General features: G+C 39.5%; 1 protein-coding gene across 1 annotated transcript; it reads left to right on the top strand.

The window, feature by feature from the left end:
- Positions 1-14,680: 14,680 nt before the first annotated feature.
- LOC122051748 (pathogenesis-related genes transcriptional activator PTI6-like) lies at positions 14,681-16,542 on the top strand. The gene is made up of 2 exons (XM_042613010.1): positions 14,681-14,999; positions 15,207-16,542. The coding sequence occupies exon 2, from the start codon at positions 15,246-15,248 to the stop codon at positions 16,323-16,325; it is 1,080 nt and encodes a 359-aa protein (XP_042468944.1). The 5' UTR covers positions 14,681-14,999; positions 15,207-15,245; the 3' UTR covers positions 16,326-16,542.
- Positions 16,543-22,673: the final 6,131 nt, after the last annotated feature.

Raw genomic sequence — 22,673 nt, 5'->3', positions numbered from 1 at the left:
ATTTAAAGTATACAAATTGCCAACTAATGCACCAGAACAGATAATCAATTTATTTCTTTTAATAACTACATCGTTACTGAAAGAAACTGAATATCCATCTAAAAATAGTTTAGAAACTGAAATTAAATTCTTTCTAAAACTGGGTACATAAAGACAATTTCTTAAAACCAAATTTTTATTTCTACTAAAAGATAAGTAGACGTCTCCCACTGCAACAGCTGCCACCTTAGTAGCATTGCCCATGTAGACGGTAATCTCCCCTTCAGATAGTCGTCGGGTTTCCTGGAACCCCTGCAAGGAATTGCAGACATGATCGTGACTCCCGTATCTACACACTAGGTGTTGGTAGATAACACCGCTAAACATGTTTCAACAACTAGAGCATGAGATATACCTTTGTTTTGGTTCCTACGAGGACAGCCCTGCTTGCCGATGAAGCACTTGCCCTTCGGCTTCTTCACTCCTTTTAATTACACTGAGATTTATTCACTTTCTTTCCTGAAATTGTTTCTTCTTCTTCTTTCCTTTCGGTTTAGAAGTAGAACCATTTTCAAGAAAGTGAATTTGAGAATTGTGACGAAATAATCCTTCTGCTTCTTGAAGTTCTGTAGTTCCCCAATGAATAAATCCTTTTATTCATATTATAGTTCAAAGGGAATCGCTCAAAACTTCTAGGTAGCGTTTGGAGGATCATATCGATCCGGGTTTCCCATCAATTTCTCCTCCAAGGATTTGTATCTCGCTCGATAAGCCATCATCTTTAGGATATGATCCTCACAGGAGTACCATCTCATGGTGGTGCCATTATCTTTCTCATAGCTTCTTGTCTAGAAGCCCTATCTCGATGACCAAAGAGCTCCTTGAGATTGTTCATAATATCATAAGTCGTTGGTAAATCTTGATCTCGATGTTGCAATACATTTGACATTGAAGCCAAAATGTAACACCGCCATCTCATCCGCCTTTACCCATCTCTTATGATATTCAATCTCCTCTTGGGTAGATTCACCATGGTGTATTAGGACAAGGTTCACCAAGACAAATTTATAGCTTTCAGTAGTAATGTCCGTGTTCCTTTTCCAATCTATGTAATTAGGTCCAGAAGTCTATTTTGTTGAAGTATGATGGATGGGTTGAAAGTCATCCTAAGAATCACAAATAACTTTTGGTCGAACTCTAAATTTAGAATAATATTGATTCCTCAAACAATACTATTTTAAATTAACCAACACCTCATAACACCGTGAATTTTGTATGCCACATTAGTGTGGACGTATACAAATTCAACATTTGTAAAAGGAGGGTTTAACCCATTAATTTTATTATCTTGTCAACCTAACTTTTGACAAATAAAATTAATAGTTGGTATTATTTGGTCACACAAATAATAGTAGTGACTCCGTTGGGGAGGATACTATTAGATGTGTCTAAGTGTATACCATTACTTGACACTAAGTCCATTAATAAGATTATGCCCCTTCCGTTGGGGAAGATCACACGCTCTTAATTAATTTCCTATAGTCATCCAAAATGGAAGTCTGTTCTAGTGATCCACAAACAAGCTCATCCGTTATGGAGGAAGGCACTCAGAGCCAACGCGCAAGCTTGTTTGTATCACTTACAAACCAGTAATGGAGACCATGGGATTTATTTAAAATCCCTCTCCCACTTAGTTATTTATAAATGAGGAATTTTAACTATGCTAGCCTACTAAACTTGTAAACTAACATGCACACACAGCACAATATAAAAGCAATAAATAGAAAATTTAATTTTCAACTATTATGGCTTTTATCTCTAGTTGTTCTCCGTGTGTTGTCATCCCAAGCTGCTGCCATATTTGGCCACCGCCACCGGGTCTAGCTGTCGCATCCATCTTGCCCTTAGTTCCGCTGCGCCTCTGGTTCCTAGAAGGTTCCACGCTTTGCAAGATTCGATCCGCGACATAAATAGAATTTTACATTTTGATCCTATATTCCATAAAAGGAATGTACATGTATCTAGATCAAAAATAAAATCCTAATAAAACTAAATACAGCTCCTGCTGTATTTTAATACAATCATGCACACACATATAAATGCCCTTGACATGTCCAAGGGTCCAATCACACACATAATAACTAAAAGCCATAATAGTTGGATCTTGCATTCACAAAGTTAGCACATCCTACTATTAACCTGCCTAAATTATGTATGACATGTGCATAATTAAACCAAATACCAAATACACAGAGGCAAAACCCTAGCTCGATACCAATTGTTGGTTGCTCGGAAAACCTATAGGTTCCACTGACAAAAAATTTTGTACAAAGGTCTGAACCTTTTCCTAGCTACCATGTGTTCTTTTAAATTAAATTTTGGATTACCTGAACACGTTTGATCCAAAACTTAATCTATTTGTTCTTTTAGGTTTTGACTTGGATCTCTCGCGGAACTTAACACGTTCGACCAAGTCTCCTTAAGTTATTAATTCCATTAAATATTAATTTCCATAATTGATTCCCAAGACTGACGTGGCGAGGCACATGACCTTCTTGGATATGGGAGCAACCACCACCGACTAGACAAAACCTTTTATAGAAAGATAATATTTAATTTCCTAAAATAACTTTAGGTTAACCAAAGAAAACAATCAAATCACAAGGAAAAGAAAAACAAAGAACACAACTTCGAAAAACATATTCAAATTCTAGAACGCCTTTTGTATTTGGTATTATTTCCATAAATAACTAGCATGATGCGAAAGAAAATTACTAGTTATACCTTGTAGAAAACCTCTTGATCTTCACCGTATTCCTCTTCTAACCTCGGACGTTGTGGGCAACGATCTTCCGAGATGAGAAACCACCAATCACCTTCTTCTCCTCCTAGCTAGGTTCGCCAACAAAGAGAAAGTTTCACCAAGGAAGAAAATAAACACTAACCAAGCTCCTAGAGATGCTAGCTTTCTCTCCTTCTTCTTCTTCTTCTCCGAGTAGTATCCGCCACCACAAGAGCTCCAATGGAAGATAAGGGTTCGGCCACCACAAGAGGAAGAGAGGGTGGCCGGCCACACTAAGGAATAAGAGAGGGAGAAAAATAATAGAGGTTGTGTCTCATGAAGGCACCCCAACCCCCTCTTTTATATTCCTTAGTCTTGGTAAATTAGGAAATTTAATTACAATAAAATTTCCTTAATTTCCTTGACATGATTTAATTGAGAAAAAAAAATAAAATTTCCCAATTAATCTTATAATGGCCGGCCACATCATAGAGAGGAAAAATTAGACAAGTTTCAATCAACAAAATAAAACTTACTAATTTGTTTCCAAAAATTTTAAAAATAATATTTCTCTTCAAAAATCCCTTCATGGTTTATAAAAAGAAATTTCTATAATTTTAATTTTTCAACATGTGAATAATTTTCAAAGAGAAAATAAAATATCTTTCCAATCTACAAATAAGGAAAGAGATCTAATCTCTTTCTTTAATCTTTTGTAGATCCTTTTAAGAGAGATATTTTTATTTTAATTCTCTTTAATAAATTATATCTTCCACATAATAAAAAAATTAAAATTAAAATTCTTTTTAATCTAATTTGGCCGGCCCCCACTAGCTTGGCCACCCAATCTTATACCTAGGCCGACCCTAGCTTGTTCCCAAGCTAGCTTGGCCGGCCCCTATTGTGTGGGTATAGAAGGTGGGTATAGGTGGGTATAGAACTCTATAAATAAGAGGCTACGATAGGGACCGAGAGGAGGAATTGGTTTTGGTCTCCCGATAAAATTAAGCATCCCGTGTTCGTCCCGAACACACAACTTAATTTTATCAATGATAATTCATTCCACTAGAGAACTATCATTGAACTACCGCACCAATCCCAAATTACATTTTTGGGCTCCTTCTTATTATGAGTGTGTTAGTCTCCCTGTGTTTAAGATATCGAATGTCCACTAATTAAGTGAGTTAACGACAACTCATTTAATTAATATCTAAGTCCAAGAGTAGTACCACTCAACCTTATTATCATGTCGGACTAAGTCCACCTGCAGGTTTAACATGACAATCTTTATGAGCTCCTCTTGAGGACATTATCAACCTAGTATCACTAGGACACAGTTTCCTTCTATAATCAACAACACACACTATAAGTGATACCATTTCCCAACTTATCAGGTTTATTGATTCATCGAACTAAATCTCACCCATTGATAAATTAAAGAAATAAATATCAAACATATGTGCTTGTTATTATATTAGGATTAAGAGCACACACTTCCATAATAACTGAGGTCTTTGTTCCTTTATAAAGTCAGTATAAAAGAAACGACCTCTAATGATCCTACTCAATACACTCTGAGTGTACTAGTGTAATTATATAGTCAAGATAAACTAATACCTAATTACACTACGACCTTCTAATGGTTTGTTCCTTTCCATTTTAGTCGTGAGCAACTGTTTATAATTTATAAGGTACTGATAACATCATCTTCTGCATGTGACACCACATACTATGTTATCTACAATATAAATTATATGAACAACTACAAACAAATGTAGATAATTTGACCAAATGTGATTCTTTATTCATAATGAATGTTTACAAAGCTTAGGCTTTCAGTATACACTCCAAGAAGTAAACTCGGACCTCTTCTATGGTGTTCTTGGCTGACTCAATCAATTTGGGATAAGCCCAATCCACTTCTAATTCCTAGATTCGTCTCTGTATAGACTCCCTCTATATAGTGTTAGGGATCTTGTATGGCCGGCTAGAAGGAGGGTTCGATAGACGGTGCCCCCAAATGATTGCTTCTTATGTATTCGTTAGTTGCGCAGCGGAATAATAAAAAACTAAATATGAAATTTAATATAAAGACAAGAAGAGAAATGCAAACCACTAACAAGCTTATTTATGTGGTTAGGAGATAACTTGCACCTACTCTACGACTATTCGAAAGGTGGACGATCCCTCAATCCATCGGTGGATTAATCTCCGGAAACTCCGGCTAGCACAATCCTTCTTGTCGGTGGAGAAACCTCGCCACAACTCGACCAAAAGCACTCGGATTGCTAGGGCACTAGTTGACTACTAATTAGGTTTAACCACTACTAATTTTGTCAACCTTAACCAATCGACTGGTGAAAGTGTCAGTCGACTGCCCTCTGTGGAGATTCGACCGTTACAACCCAATGGTTCGATACCAATCGATTAGTGAAAGTACCAGTCGATTGGTCCACACTGGCCGAACGAATACAAGAATTCTGTTCACTCCCAGTTGACTGAACTAGTCGATTTCTATTTCCATCAGTCAACTGTTACCCGAGTACAGTCTTTCAGCACTCGGACCCTCATCCTTACGACTCACTTGACACTTCTTTACAACCTTGACCTCTTGTCTTCAAGCCTACTTTCTTTGGCTCTCGTCCCTCGGATGCACCCAAAGTCGCAGCTCTTCCCATGTCATCCTTCGCGTATGCCTCGAAGTCGCTTCCCTCAGCCCTTGTCTTTGCTACCTTGTCCACGGTCTTTCGGATGCTCCATCCTTCACCGGACCCGAAGTTATCAACCTGAGTCATATATGTATCCTGTAAACCTGTATAAATCAAATACACATATTAAATATAAGGGTAAACCTAATTTAAACCCTTTGCCCAAACAACAAAACATATGGTCGCACGAACTGTGAGATATCAGAAAATTTAAATAAATAGGGTTATTTGAGAAATAGCCTTATAAAATTTTTCAAAATTTTTAGGAATTTTCTGGGAATTTTTCGACGATCATACGACGGGTTTTGAGGGGACGAATTAACGGGTTCGGTTAACGCCTGTTTAGGATACTCAATTAAGCAAGGAAATGTTTTATTATATAAATTCATTTTCTTTTTATTTATTTTTCCCAAACGGTGATCCTCAAAATCGATCCCGATCCCCTTCCTCGACTATTCTTCTTCTCTGTTTCCCTCTGCCCGATCCCGATCCCTTCCTCTCGTTCTCTCTTGTGGAAGACTCGACAGCGAGGTTGGAGGAGCACGTCACCAGAGCTCGACGGGAACCAACGGGCTTCAGGTCATCTTCGGCCGAAGGGTTGTTGTTCGGTGGATTCGGCGACCGGACGTTGACGACACGGTACCTAGGGCACGACAGAGGCTTGATTTGCGTCATCTCCCAACCGATCAACCTCCCCTTAGCTCTCATCGTGCTGCTCACAGTGCAATCCATCTCGGATTGGATCGGGCGACGCCACCGAGGAGCGATCTTGGAGGTAATGTGTCGCTGGATCTGTGTATTGGCTAGATTAGGGTTCTTCTCTACATTTGCGCTCGCCCTCTCTAATCTGTTCTCTAGAGCCATCATCGGAGAGAAATCTTGGCCGTGATCACCAAGTGCTCATTGGGAGCGAAATCGAATATCTGATTTCCATCTCTGTGGTTTGTTGATCAGGCGGCGTCGATCACTGGCACCTGCCACAGATTCACTGCTTGATTCATTGATTGAGCTGATTGATCCAGTGAGATAGGTTCTGTGATCGTGAGGTGAATCCATCAGTGAGGATCGATTCTGTGGTGTTCTTGATCCAGCTCACCTTGTTCCGTCAGTAACAATCACCTTAATCCAGCATCAATAGTAGGTTTGATCTGCTCTGTTCTATTTGTGAACTTTCTGGGTTCGGCAGTAAACCATCCAGCAGCAACAACAACTGGAATTAAGGTAAGGTGAAAGAGTTGTTCCCTATGTATTGAATTAGGGTTAGGTTTGAATTGAATTTTGGTTGGAACATGTTATAGATCATGTTTCGAATTTGGATATTTTTTTTAGATGATCATGTGTTAGATGATTAGTTATGATCTTGATACCTATTGATAATTTATTCATCATTAGGTTGTGTAGGTTAATTAGGTTATATGGATTTAGGTTTTGGATTTCTATCTTAAGGGTTGTTTGGGGTTAAGGTAATTAACCCCAATTAACCGTTAGAAAGGTTGAGGGATATGGTTTAGGGTTTATCCCTAAATTTCTATTTAGGATTTATTTAGCTATTTGTTTGTATTCTAGCTAAATAAAAGTAAATGTATTTGTTTACACAGGACTCTGATTCGATACGGGCGTCTCGACGTCGATTTGGATTGACTTGATACTACTTGCTATTTGAGGCGGGTACCCTTTGACTTATCTTTTTGATATTGTCTTATGATATGTATAATTTATATATAATTACTAGTGATTGGTAGTTTAGCAATTTCCCTGGGTTTAGTTTAGTTGATACTTGATACATGCTTCTACTGTTAGCTGCTATACATTAGTCTGACATGCTTTTCTTTCTGGCTATATTTATCTGTGTTCATAGAGATAGAGGTATTTATTGTGTTTCCCTCTATACTGGATTAGTTGATAGATATGTTGGATATGTGATGTTGGATTCATGTTGTTTGTTATCCTTGTTATATGTGTGTTTATCTTTTTGTCACCTACACATATGGAGGAGGATATGTTCAGGTATGACATATTGTAGCCGCATGCACCATATTGCATGATTGCATGCTGGGCGATTGACGACTCCATTATTGTTGAGCTCGTCGGCCGGCTACATGGACCTCTGCACACGTGACCACTGCATGGGTAGTGGCACAACACTCAGGGTGTGTATGGTAGGTTGCTTGGTGGTGCTCTGCTGGGGTGCTCATGGGTAGTACGATGACAGCGTGGTAGCACACCGGGGTCCCTCCCCGTCATCGTGTACCGGGAGATGAGAGCGTTACGCTCCTTCACTATGTTTGAGGTAGGAGGATAGGTGTACTCCGACAGCATCCCGTCTACTCGGTCACTCTTCAGAGGTAGTGACGGCAGAGTACACGGTGTCACAACCCTACCCACTCAGTCTCACCATTGCGTGTGAGATGGCTGACTGGCGTCAGGGGTGACCATGTCATATTGTATCATATGCACAGATTGCATTTATTGTGATTGTTGCATATTGGATGGTGCACTTGGGTGACTGCATATGATTGACATACATACATGATACATGTTTATGTTGGAACCCCAAGGTGTTTTGATGTGATCAAGCAAGCTAAGTTAGGTCCTGCGTTTGTTTAACCCTTGTGTCTAAGTGTGCAGGAGCTTAGGAACACAGGAAGTCGAGCGGAAGACGCGGCTAGCGAGAAGGACGGCACTGGAGAGAGCCGACGGGCTCGGTGCGTCCGAGGGACGAGGTGTCCGCGGAAGAGTACACCGGTGGATAAGAAGAACGTGCGCAGCGTTCGAGGGACGAGAAACCGGGAAGGAAGGCTGCTCGAGGAGAAGGCCGGAACATGGGTTCGGGTGAGCCCTATTCCGGAAGGCCGAGATCACCCAAGCTAACGAGCAGAGCGAGCAATGACCCGGACGAAACGAAGCTAAACCGAGCAAGGAACCGACCACAAAAGTCAACAAAGTTGACTTAAGAGGTCCGGCCCTGAATCATTCCGCGCCTGGCGGCTATTGAGGGTCCGGCGCGAGTGATTTTGACCAGGATCGCGTCAAACGCGATCCGATCATCGGATAGAATTTTATCCTCCGAGGCGCCGAACTCCTTCCAGCGCCCGACGATTATAAATATAATCTTGGTGCCGCACATTCTAACAACGAACTTGTAATCAATTCTTTCCGTGCTTCCTGTTCTTTTCATTTGTCCATTAACGTTGTAAAGAGGCTACTCGCCCAGAGGAGAATCAGATAGTGCGCTTACATTCCTTGGATTAGCAATCCGATTGCAAACAAGTAAAACTCGATGTCTGCTTTTCTTTACTTAGTCTCTTTATTTATTTATTACAAGTGTTCATTATATAGTTGAACCGAGAAAGGTTCGAGTTTTACTTTGTAGGGCAATTCACCCCTCCCTCTTGAGGCCTCCAAAGGGACCAACAAGTGGTATCGAGCAAGGCGCTGAGGACTAACCACGATCGAAGCAACAAAGATGGCGACCAAGCATTGTTCCACCAAAATTGAGGAACTTCACATCGAAGGCCAGATAGAGGTATTCCTAAAAATAGATTTTGAAATTCGGTTTATCATGAAATATGATTTTGTATCTCCAATAGATAAAGATGGAAAAGAAAAAGAAGAGAGCAATTGGACAAAGAAGGAGCAGAATGAGTCGGTAGCAAACAGCCGTGCGGAACATCACCTGCTGAGCGTGTTACCGCCTCAAGAGGTCAACCGCATCGGAAACTATTTATCTGCTAAAGAACTTTGGGAGAAGTTCTTGGAACTCCACGAAGGCACGTCCGAAGCGAAGCTCGCTAGAAGGGACATCCTCCGCAACAAACTGATGAACATCCGTCTGGAGAAAGGTGAGGAAGTAGCTGGTCTACATGCGAAGGTAAAAGAACTAGTTACTTGTCTCGAAAACCTTGGTGAAACGGTAACAAACCGGGATACTATACGCTACGCGTTCAACGCGTTTCCAAGAACTCCGGAGTGGACATCAATCGTCGACGCCTACTACATCTCAAAAGACCTGGAGGTAAGTACTTTAGAAGAGTTGTTTTCTACTCTTGAATTGCATGAAACCAGGTGTGCAGGAACGACAAAGGATACAACCCAGACTATGGCGCTGAACGCAACCCAGAAGGATGAACTCGAGTCAGACTCCGAAGACGATCAAGAAGCATACATGGTAAGAAATTTTAAAAAGTTTTTTAGATCTAATAAATTTAAAATGCAGAATCAAAAGAATCAAAAAGGTAGAAGAAAGGTACGGTGCTACCAGTGTCAGAAGGAGGGACACCTAAGGGAAGAGTGCCCAGAACTCAAGAAGGTCAAAATGAAGGCACCTAAGAAACACAACCTAAAAGCAACTTGGGACGACACTTCTTCATCCGAATCAGAAGCTCAAGAATATGCCGGGATAGCACTGATGGCAAGCTACGAAGGACAAAGTACATCAGAACCCAGCATTGATGAAGGGGGAGCGACCTCAGATGGAAGTAGCGAAGCAGGGGGAGATTCAGGCTTCAAGTCTGATATGGTAAGTGAGGTATGCCTCTTACCTCCTGATGAACTTTACATTGGTATCAAAGCTATGACTAAATCCATGTATAAATTAGAAAATAAAAATGCCAAATTAGAAAATGAAATTTTAGAAACAAAGAGAATTTTGGCAAAATCATGTCTTATAGAGGATTTTGAAAAATTAAAAATTGAAAATGAAAAACTAAAAGAAGAAATAGAAAGATTGAAAAAATCTAATGGTTCAAATATTCCTACTTTTAGAAATTATAGAGTTTTAAATTGGTATTATAGATTTCATCAAAGTCAAATTAGAAATATATCAAAAATCTATATACCTAGGAAATACTTAGTTAATCCTGTAGGTAGGAACCTCTATTGGGTTCCAAAAAACCTGTTTAACTTAAAATTAAAGTCAGACTTAGCATTTTCAGCAAGGAAATTAAACAACTAATTTCTTTATGAGGCTTTGTCTAAGGAAGTGGTTGTTGCTCCAATAACCAAGAAGGCCTAGTGCCTCGCCACGACCTGGAAGCCAAGTATCGATATGAAAAGTTTAATTGACTAACTGAAAAAGTATTAATTTAATACTTTAAAAGAGTTATTCAATTTGTGTTAGAAAATATTTAAAAATTTTAACTACTTGGAAATTTTTTTTAGAAATTTTTATGAAAATTAACTTAGGATTTTTTTTAATGATAATATTGCCTTATCATTTTTCTTAAAATTGACTTAAAATTGTTTCTTATGAATATTAACTTAGAATTTTTTAATTACAAATTTTTTTTTGAATGCTGAGATAAGTTTCAAACTTAATTTTTTTTTAACACTTATGACTGTTTTTACCTGAAAAATGTTCTACTTAAATTTTTCTCGAAAGAAAAATTCTGAAGAGTGTCTTTAAACTGACTTAGACATTTTTTACACTCAAAGTTTTTTTAATTTACCTTAGACTTGTTTATAACCCTAATTTTTTATGTGATCAAAGGGGGAGAAGTATGTTAAGTCTAGGGGGAGGTAATATAATTTTTCATTTGAAAAATACTTGGACTTATTTGAATATAAATTGTTTTTATTGCATATGTTTACCCTAACTTAACTTGGGTTGCTCACATCAAAAAGGGGGAGATTGTTGGAACCCCAAGGTGTTTTGATGTGATCAAGCAAGCTAAGTTAGGTCCTGCATTTGTTTAACCCTTGTGTCTAAGTGTGTAGGAGCTTAGGAACACAGGAAGTCGAGCGGAAGACGCGACTAGCGAGAAGGACGGCACGGGAGAGAGCCGACAGGCTCGGTGCGTCCGAGGGACGAGGTGTCCGCGGAAGAGTACACCGGTGGATGAGAAGAACGTGCGCAGCGTTCGAGGGACGAGAAACCGGGAAGGAAGGCTGCTCGAGGAGAAGGCCGGAACATGGGTTCGGGTGAGCCCTATTCCGGAAGGCCGAGATCACCCAAGCTAACGGAGCCGGAGCGAACAGACCCGGACCGAAACGAGCTAATCCGGAGCAGTGGAACCGGACCACAAAAAGTCAACAAAGTTGACTTAAGAGGTCCGGGCGCCCTGGGCGCTATTGAGGGTCCGGGCGCCTGGAACCCCTCGGGCGCCCGGAGCTGGATTTTGACCAGGATCGCGTCAAACGCGATCTGATCGTTGGGGATAGAATTTTATCCCCTCCGGGGCGCCCGGAACTCCTTCCAGGCGCCCGGACCAGTTCTATAAATATAATACTGGTCTGCACATTTAGAACAACGAACTTGTAATCAATTCTTTCTATGCTTCCAATTCTGTTCTTTTCATTTGTGCTGTCAACGTTGTAAAGAGGCTACTCCGCCCAGAGGAGAATCAAATAGTGCGCTTACATTCCTTGGATTAGCAATCCCCTGATTGCAAACCAAGTAAAACTCTAGTGTCTGTTTTTCTTTACTTAGTCTCTTTTATTTATTTATTACAAGTGTTCATTATATAGTTGAAATCCGAGAAAGGTTCGAGTTTTACTTTGTAGGGCAATTCACCCCTCCCCTCTTACCGGCCTCCAAAGGGACCAACAGTTTATTTGCTCTGACTATCTTTATCTAAGTATGTTTACAGTCAGTTGTACAAGCCTCGCAGGTGAGTATAGTTTATTTCAGTTATGCATTTCTTATTATTCTTGTAGTAGACTGTATTACATGCTTATTGTTGGTTACTATAGTTTATTCAGTTATGCATACTTGTTATACTGTTAGGAGACTGTACTATATGTTATACTGTTAGGATACTGTACCGTAGGATTCCTGCTGGTAGTTATATGTTGCTGTACATATCTATTGGATTACCTGCTGAGTTCTTTGGACTCACACCGTTATATTACTATTTTTCAGGTTAAGACCGTCAGGAGAGATTCCAGTCGCTAGCCCCCTTGTCGCGAGGATTTTCTGTAGTCGATTTCTATTTTTGTTACTACATTTTTTTTATACTTGTGATATGAGTTTTGTATTGTGGACTTTATGTTGAACCTTTGGGTTTACTTCTTTTGTTTTCTGCTGCGGATATTTTCATTACTTCGTGGATTTCGTTTTCTTCGTTGTAGTGGAGTAGGATGTTATACATATATCTGCGATGATTTCTATATCATCTTTTCTTTATATTAAACTGCATGGATTGTTCATATTAAACTGTGTGGAATGTTGATATAGACTGCGTGATTTGATTATTATTTGTATAGTATTGTTCCGGCCGTGTGGGCCGATGTATGGATATATGTATTCTGGATTCATATTGTCACTCGTACAGGGGAGATGCCGCCGAAATTTCTTCTGGCAGGGACTACCTGGGGCGTGACACGAACTATTGGGATTGCTCCAACATATAATACCCTGGCGAGCAACGCGCACACTTTTCAAGGTACGGGCACGCTTTCCCAACCATCCCATTAAAGGAGATGTCAGAAAAATATCTTTGATATTATACCTTAACAAGACATGCAAATCCCTGATGAGAGAGTGGAAGTTTCTGCCATACGATTCGCCTGTTGACCATGCCTTGTGTCGACGACACTATCTCCCAAAAGGATACTAAGAGATACGTCAATGATCCCTCTGCTCAACTAAGTGGGTAGCCGCTTGGCTAGGGACCCCTCTATTCTATCAGTTTCAGCTACTCTTCCTTGCGATAACTGGGTCCAGTAGACTATCTCTGCCTGACCAGACAACTATTCCAGCCTCGTTCCTCGATCCGTACTAAGCATTTGACGATCTAACCATAGCGTTCTGCTCATAGAAGTCATATGCCGATCAAACATTACTTGGCCCGATCGACAATTGTAGTCGACCTCCGCTTGGTCACTATGGGTAAGCCCATTGATTCTTTGACGTTGACCACCTTAATTTTGACCTCCATATTGATAGCTAACTCTACTTTTGTCTTAAATTGAACGACCCCTGTTACCACCCCATCAATAATCTAATAAAGTTATCTTCTAATCTACTAGCAAGTAAATCTATTGAATTTTCTATTTTAGTTAAGTTTTTAAAAAAAATTTCTTAACTTGCATCCCAATCCAAGCTAAGTCCGCCGCATGTCAACCCATGCGGGTTACAAGTGGATCGGTCAATTTGAACTCATTTGTAAACGTGTTCAATCATTTGGATCGGTCAAGTCGATAAAATTTTAATTCAATCAATTTAAATTATTTAATGGAATGGATGAAACTCTAACTGAGAAATAACGGAGAACTGAGAATTATTGGAGTCAATTAAGCAAATGAGTGAGATACGCTTTTTGATACATATAAAGAAAATCCTTTAAGTCTTTTCCATTTTAGCTTCTAATTATTCTTCACTTAAATGACCGATCGACATTGGCCAATATTTAATTGAATTAAGGTCTTCCATTTCCCCCCAGATATGGAATCTATTTATGCCATTAATTATATATTAATCAAATTGGTTACATATGCACAATAAACGTCGAACTCAATCCCAACTACAAAGTACATCGACGTTTCTCGACTGTAATCAAATTACCAAATGGAGTTTGCCAGAAATGTCACATGGAGTTGTCATTAATTTCAGAAGGAAAGAGGCAATTTTAGACTAATACTAAAAAAAGGAAAATAGGAAAAAAATCATTTTAACCACCATTTAAAAATCATTTCTATTCAAAAAGGAGGTCTCCTTGAGAAAGAAACGTCCTGGTACAAACTGTCGGGCCTGACTGTCTATGCGAAGGCCCGATCTGTTTTACCCGATTTGGCGTATTCCAAGACACCGGTCGCCGTGATGATGATCAGAAGGTGGTCGCGGTAAGTGCACCGGCACGGTGCACGAAGCAGCTGTTTGAAAAAAAATATTTAAAAGGATGAAAAAAAATTAAAAATTAAAATGCTCGGGTTTAGTGCATGCATTGGTTGTGCAAATTTAATTGTTCCCGTTTGATTATTTTAATTTTGGGCGCCAGTGAAATTGTGTGAATTTAGGGAATTACGAGTAAGAAATTAAGATGGAAATCAATTAAGAATGTTCATTAATTGACAAATTCAAATTATGACAGTAAAATATGGAACAGCTATTTTGGAGGTGTTAGGAAGGAGGAGAATGGGAGGTTGGAAAAATGGGTGAGAAGAATTTTAAGGAAATTATTCTAATATAGAAATCAAAGTTATTACTGTTATTTGTTATTTTTTATTATTATCAAAAATATTAACACGTGATTCTACGAGGAAGGGAAAAAGGGGAGAAAAGTCATAAAAAGTACTAATATTCGAGAGAAAAAACAAATTATGAGGAAAAAAATGGTAAGAACGCACAAGAATTCTTGGAGCGCCGGGTTTGGGAATTCGACACTTCCTATAAAACAGCAAGTCTCGGTAGCATCTTCCTCCTTCAGTGCTGTTCTCTCTCTCTCCTCTCTCTTTTTCTGTTCTGTTTTTCCTTCGGTGACGATTTTCTTCCTGGGAGAGCAGAGGTTTAAGTTCCAGAAACTGGAAGCTTGTTCTTGCTCTTATATTGCGGGGATTCAAGTTCTTAGCTTGCTGGTGCTTGGCTATTCGAGGTAGAACTTGTTCTTTCCTTTTTTTTTTTTTGGAATTCTTCTCCGTCTTATTTCCTTTGCTCTTTGGGTATTATTATCTGCAAATTATTTGATTCAGAGTCGTCTTTTTTAAATCTGAGTCGGGGTGTGGAATTTGAAGCAGAAGTTGAAGTTTTTGAGAGTGAAAAGATTGTATTTTGATGGTTGGTCTTGTTGTGTTGGATGCAGGGGAATAGATGCGAACAGAATAGATTGCGGAGGACGAACATGAACATGGATGCTGTGTTTTCGATCCCTGTGAAGCGGACAGAGCACGTCCTGGTGACGGCCAAAGCGGTCACCGCGGAGCCGAGTCGTCGCCTGGCGGACGCGGCGCCGCGGCCGCGCACGGTGCGCATCTTTTGCGACGACTATGACGCCACCGACTCGTCGAGCGACGATTCTGACGGTATCCGCCGCCGCCGCCGCGTCCGGCGGTACGTGAACGAGATCCGACTCCAGGCCCGCGCGGTGGCGCAGGAGGCGAGCGAGGCAAGAAGGATCAAGGCCACGAAGGTCGCCGCCGTCGGCACCTCCTCGAGGAAGAGCAAGGTCGGCAAGGTCGGCCCTGTAATGAACGGAGGCCGAGACGGAAACGCCCCGAGGTTCCGCGGCGTCCGCAGACGAGCGTGGGGGAAGTATGCGGCGGAGATACGAGACCCATGGCGGCGAATCCGGGTGTGGCTCGGCACATTCGACACCGCCGAGGAGGCCGCCAAGGTGTACGACTCCGCCGCCATCAGACTCCGAGGGCCCGACGCTATTACAAACTTCGCACAGCCGCCGCCGGTCACCGCAGCTAATAGTAACTCCACCGAGATTCTGCAGGCTCCGAATAAGAACCTATTGAACAATAACCTCACATCCGTCTCAGCCGAATGCGACACCGCCGCCGAGGAGGTCCACTACGTCTGCTCCCCGACCTCCGTCCTCTGCCACTCCACTCCCTCTTCTCCTTCCATCTCCTCCTCCTCCTCCTCCTCCTCCTCCACTAAGCAAGCGGATGAACCACCGATGGCAACCTTGGGAGGTAGCGCGGAGATCTCTCCGGTGGAGCCGGGCGGATTCATTCTCCCGGACGACGAGGAAACAATGTTCCTCGATTTCCTCGCCTTACAAGGGGCTTCGCCGCTGAGCTTCTTTGACGATGTCTCGGCGCCGATCTCCTTCCTAGCCGAGGATTTGAGCGATGCGTTCCTCCTCGGCTCAGGTGATCTCGACCTCGGCACCACCGCGGGAGGAGTAGACGATTTCTTCTCCGACATCGGTGACTTTTTTGCAAACGAGCCCCTACCCGCCGCCATGTGAGCCGGAAACGCGATTTAATCGCAGGACGCCGATTCGTCGGCCGATTTTGGATCGAAATATCTGCTGCCCTTTTATTTATTTATATTCCAATTTCATATTTTTATATTTATTTTTTTAAAAAATATCTCTTTTTGATGTAGTCTCTAGTGAAAGACTGAGGATGTTTCCGTTATTTATTTAACGGCGATGGAAGGAGTTTATTTTTGCTCGATGATTATTTCGATTTTTATTTTCTTGAAATAACGCGGTCGTGACAATCTACATCTTTGCGGGTGCTTTTTTTTTAACGTCTTCGAGCATGTGCAGGCGTGTCCCAATTGTATTCTTGACATCTCCAATATCGAAACGTGGCTGCTGATTAGATTTACGACAAGATTGTGTCGGGTCAACTGTCGAATTGATAGGTAATATAGTTTTCTTCTGCATTGTGTGATGTGAAACTGAACCGGGATCTGATATCTACTAACTTAAGTTGTTAGAAAGTTAAAATGTCAAACTAAATATTGATGTCTTCGTCCAGTTAAATTGTGATGCTTAAATTTAAAATCATTCACCCCTCTCTCAATCTTAGTAAAAAAGCTAATATCAATTGAAAATTTTCTCCTTCACTTTTTCAACTTCAATAGATGAAACGTTCGATACGTGAATTCATCCGTCCATCTAAAATAACTTTTTGTTGAACGGAGGAAGAGGAGAATCTAAGAAACAATGTTAAGGAGACGAACAAAAGGAGAAAACCAATCATTTCAAAGCTTTTAAGGTTGTCATGCCTCATCCTTCATATTTGAAGGGGACCAGAAATATTAGAGAAAAGTGCTCCAAATTATGTTGGATGATGCTTCCTTTAAAAATATTTTTTTTTCAAGATGGCATAGGAAATATGAAGAAATCCACATAACATCTACTACCATTAGATTTTTATAATACCCATGTGTAGATTTTACAGGAAATTAACATGTTCTTTCAACTTCGAGTAAAAATTTCTTTAACATGCAAATTTTCATAAGGAAACATTGTCATAAGTTTTCTTCATTTTCTTGAATTAGTTCATATATATATATAATCAATGCCCGTAGCACGAGGTAAAGTCTAGATCAGAAGCAAGCAACTTTTGTTGGTCGACATCAAGTGGAGAAAGAAGCATGCTAAGGGGCTTAGTGTGTGAGCTCCATGAATGCTTGGACGTACATGGAATTTTCTGATAATAGTTGACAATCTACGTTGGTGTCATTATATTGTGGCCTTGGGCATTGGAGGTCCACTTCCTAGATTGAAGCATAGCCCACGGCTAAGTTGTGGAAGAAGAAGAAAATCCAAACTTCTGACGGTGAAGTAGCCTTTCAATTAAGTTTCTCGTCAAAAGGACAGCTACTAGTCGTTCGTCATTTTCAACTGCACTTGCTCATGCATCAACAATTAATCAGCAGCATTCACGAATATAATATTTATGTGATCCTCGCATGCTGAAAGCCTAATAGTTTTTTCGGTATCTAAATTATGATTTTATATTAATGTCAATATATATGTTCCTTTTATCAATATTTAAGACATTCAATGCAGAAGCTTTTATTGTTGCATTAAGCGTGCGTATATCATATAATTGAAGAAGAATAGGTATTGCAGATTTAATCAGGGTTTAACAATATTTAAACAGTTTGTTATTGTATGAGTAGATAGGTTTCTAAAATATCTAAATTATGTATCATAGTTTTAAAAACATCAAATTGTGTATCTACTTTATGTTTTATCTTTGTCCTCAAATCAATTCGACTCAAAAAAATAAATCAGTCAATTGATTTTTTTTCCAATCGAATTGATTTCATTCTGTTTGAAAAATTCATCAATCGATTTCAACAAACATTGATTAATGGACCTAGAGATCTCGAAATAATATGAAATCAGTTTCTATATGTTTATCTAGTCTTCCTGATTGTAAAAATACTATCAAACATCAATTCGATCTAATATTGAGAGCAATTATTTTTTAAATATAAATTAATTTTTCAGACACATTCGTATTAAAAAAAAAAATCTTTGCCCTCAATATATTGCGTCAAATTGATATTTGATAATATTTTTACAATCAGTAGAACTAAATGAACACATAAAACTGATTTCATATAGGTCTCTAGTTCTTCTGATTATAAAAATATTATCAAATATCAATTTAACGTAATATATTGAGAATAATGATTTTTTGAAATTATGATCGAATGAACCTAAATAAAATCAATGTAAGTTCATTAGGCTAAAATTGATTGATGAACCTAGAAAGTTCGGAATGAAGTGAAACCAGATTCTATGAGTTTTTTTTGTTCTTATGATTATATCTATATCCTAAAATATCAATTTAATTCAATTTATTAAGAGCAGTGATTTTTTAACATAAATTAATTTTGTTTGATATACTCATATTTAAAAAAATCATCGTTCTCAATATATTGGGTCAAATTTATATTTAATTATATTTTTATAATTAAAAGAACTAAATAAATATATATAAAATAATTTTATATTATTTCGAAGATCTCTAAATTTATCAATTAATTTTAATCGACATTGATGAATTGTGAGATTTAAATGGTTTGGAAGGCATGGGGGAGATGAAGACTGTCCGTTGGATGGCGAAGGAAGGTGGTTCATTGCAGGTTAAATATTATTTCTGAATGCATGCAAACAGCTGACTGATGAGGACAGGGAGAGTGACATCGCAGCCTCTGCTGGTTGATCAAGTTGTGTTATCCACAACCAGATTTAGCAATAATCTTAATAAATGGCTAAAATGAAAAAAAAAAATTATCCGATATTTTTACTTTAAAACTCCCTGGCAGCTATTATGTGTTGATAGGGAAGACTATGCCTAACATTACCTTCTGTAGGTATCTTAACTCCCCGAGAGAAAAATTAAGTAAAGGCAAGGAAAGGCGTCCAAATGACCAAAGCCAAGTTGCTCTACAACTCTTCTCGGACTTGGCACCTTCTCAATTCCATCCAATTTACAGGCCATGCATCCATCCATTTCCCAATATTGCTCAAGGGTCAGGGGACACACTACATATATACTTAGCACAGCACCTACCTCCACTGCAGCTTAAGTTGGGGAATGTATAGCCATATGAGACGCTCATCCACTTGGTAGGGGCATAGCCTTTTGAAACTAGTTAGCTTCGGGGTGCTCAAATTTTGATAGTTTCCACGTGAAGTTGATTTTATATTAAAGAGCAAAGAACATGCCAATTGACTTCTACATTAAGAGTCTACTGAAGCGTTTTGACCGAAAAAAACAATGTCTTTGTGAAATGAGCCAAGATATTCAGCTGGGTGGATGAAGCTACTTGTCATATCTCCAAGCACATATGGCTTGACACGGAGTGATCCTAGCTGGTCACCAGGACCACCAAGATCCGCGTAGGGCTCCACATTAGATTCTCTCCAGCCCAAAGAAGCCATTCACGGCCACGGGTTTTTATTTTGAAGATTTTGTTTGGCGTGACACAAATGGAAGATTATGGGGAAATGTTGGGGAGAAACTTGAAGTGCCATGTCATACTAGACAAGGGATGTAAAAATTTGTAGTTTTGGCGTGGCGTCGGATGTTGGATATGAATGTCTTCGCCAATAGACAAATTGTTGGAAATAAATATCGTTTTGTTTGTGTTTTTGGCTATGACAAAACAATAAGGAAATCTTGTTTTTGTTCTTCTTGATTCTAAACAGATTAGTTTTGTGGAAACGAAACGCTCGAGGGTGAGGAAACTCCGTAAAACAAGGAGCAGCTTCTCAAAATTGATAATCTTTCAGGGTAAGTCATATAGCCTCAACACTCTTGCCAGGATTAATGGCAATTATATATGTCCCAATCGTTGACCAGTTAAATCTCCAGCCAACAATCAATCCACGCTTGCTACGTACAAATAAAGTAACGGATTGCTCAAAGAATCACTCCGGCCAAGCTCATAACTCTTCTTAACAAGCAGAAGAGCAAGCAACAACGGGGAATTGCCGAATTGCTCGTTGACAACGTACGAAAGGGATCTGATATAAGAAGAACATACATTCACCCTGATAAGGGATGTTACGAGTGGACCCAGATATGATGTGACAGTCAGAGTCAAGGTAGCTATGCAGTTAAAGTCAAGAGGAGGTAGTAGTCAGAGTGTCACTTTGAATCGGCCTTGGCTTCTCGCCCAACGTTAAGGCCCTCAATGTGAGGACGGCTGGCCTATGTGCCGAGCGGACCAAAGGGGCCTATTGGTCTTTATCTGTATTAAGACACTTAGCGTATATTCGGTCAATCATCATCCGCTTAGGTTTAAGAATAGACTGGTCTGCCATAAGATTGTCCCGGAATAATTTGGGTCTCAATGATCCAACATTTCACTCAGAGTACCACTTAATTTATAGATGATCAGACATATAGACTTTTACTGTTTATTTCCTTATTCTCCTATGTATGGATGGACGGGTACCAGAGCTACAGGGCTCCATGTTCTCTTCGCAAGATAAACATGTCTTAGAAGAAACCTAATCGGGTTCATAAAGCTAGGGATGACAATGGGTCGAGTTCGGGTCGGATTCTATATCCTCCGTCCCCATACCCATCGGGTATAGGTGTTGGTTAAACCTAGGAAAATGTACCGGTTCCACTGTACAAAAATTTTTGTACAAGTGTCGAACCTTTCCTTAAATAACCTATTGTGTTCTTTAGAAGTTAAATAAGGAATCGCAGACGGAACTTAACATCATTGATTCCAAATTTAACTTATCTGTTCTTAATGGTTTAGATTTGAATCGCAAGCGGAACTTAACACTATTGATTCAAATCTACCTAGGTTATTAATTCCATAAATATTAATTTCCATAATTGGATTCCAGGACTGCATGGCGAGGCACATGACCTTCTTGGATATGGGAGCAACCACCACCGCCTAGGCAAAGCCTTTTAAGGAAAGTTAATATTTATTTCCTTAAATAACTCTAGGTTAACCAAAAGGAACAATCGAACCACAAGTTCGAAAAAGAAGAAAACACAAACTCGAAAAACTATTTCGAAAAACTAGATCTAATCGCCTCTTGTATTTAGAATTCTTACAAAGAGAAAAACTAGCATGATGCGGAAAACAATTGCTAATGACCTTGAGATCTTCTGCCGTATTCCTCACCTCGCCTTGGACGTCGTGTGAGCGACGATCCTCCAAGATGAACACCACCCAAAGGCTTCCTCCTTCTTCTTCTAAAATCCGGCCACCACCACCACCAAGGAGAAGAGAGCAAAGGGAGAAGAAGAAGGGAGAGGGCCGGCCACACCAAGAGATCACCCAAGCAAAAGAATAAGAGTTGTGTTTCATGAAGCCCCCTCACCCCTTCTTTTATATTACTTGCCCAAGGCAAATAAGGAAAAACCTTTTACAAAAAATAAAATCATCCAAGAGTTTTTCCTTTTTATTTTTCCTTTTCTTTCCTCTTGATTGAATCAATCACCAATCAATGGTTATGATCAATCCTATTTGGTTTAGGATTGAATTTGGTTTAATCCTATTGGTCGTCCCTTGCTTGGGCACCAAGCAAGGTGGCCGGCCACAATTAAAAGGAAAGGAAAAATAATTTTTAAAAATTTTACAAGAAGAAATCCTCTTATAAAATTTACAAGCTCTCTTTCCTAAAGTATGAGTTAAAAAAGGAAAGTTTCTAAAAAATTAAAATCATGTTTTAAAATTTAAAAAAAACTCTTATAAAATTTCCTTTTTTAACATGGTGATAGAAAATTTAAATTTTAAAACTTCTTTTCCTTTTTTTTTCTTAAACCATAAGGATGGTTAAAAAGGGAAAGTTTTAAAATCTTTTAAACTCTCTATTTAAACATGTGGCCTAATTCAAATAAGGAAAGTTTTAAAAATTAAAATTTCTCTTTTAAAACTTATAGTTTTGGACAAAGAGAAGATTTAAAAAAAATTCAAAACAACCCTCCCTTTTTGAATTATTATGGCCGACCCCTACAAGCTTGGTCACCAAGCTATAGGGTCGGCCCCTTTCAAGAGGATGTGGCCGGCCATTGCTTAGTCACCAAGCAATGGTCCGACCCCCTTCTTGGACACCAAAAAGAGCCTTACATTTAGATGGACTTGAGGCTATAATGAGGATACAACAGGGACCTAGAAGAGAAATTGGTTTTGGCCTTCCGATGAGTTTGAGTATCCCGTGTTCGCCCTGAACACGCAACTCAAGTTCATCGATAATAACTCATTCCACTAGAGAGTTATTACCGCACTACCGCACCAATCCCAAATTACATTATGGGCTCCTTCTTATCATGAGTGTGTTAGTCTCCCTGTGTTTAAGATTACGAAT

The sequence above is a fragment of the Zingiber officinale genome, chromosome 1B (genome assembly GCF_018446385.1).
Source record: "Zingiber officinale cultivar Zhangliang chromosome 1B, Zo_v1.1, whole genome shotgun sequence".
NCBI classification, from domain to species: domain Eukaryota; kingdom Viridiplantae; phylum Streptophyta; class Magnoliopsida; order Zingiberales; family Zingiberaceae; genus Zingiber; species Zingiber officinale.
The sequence above is the reverse complement of the archived record's forward strand: the minus strand, read 5'-3'. Positions and strand labels throughout refer to the sequence as shown.

Bases quoted from the DNA above. Each gene is read 5' to 3' on its own strand.
- LOC122051748 (XM_042613010.1), top strand. From the start codon at position 15,246: ATGAACATGGATGCTGTGTTTTCGATCCCTGTGAAGCGGACAGAGCAC.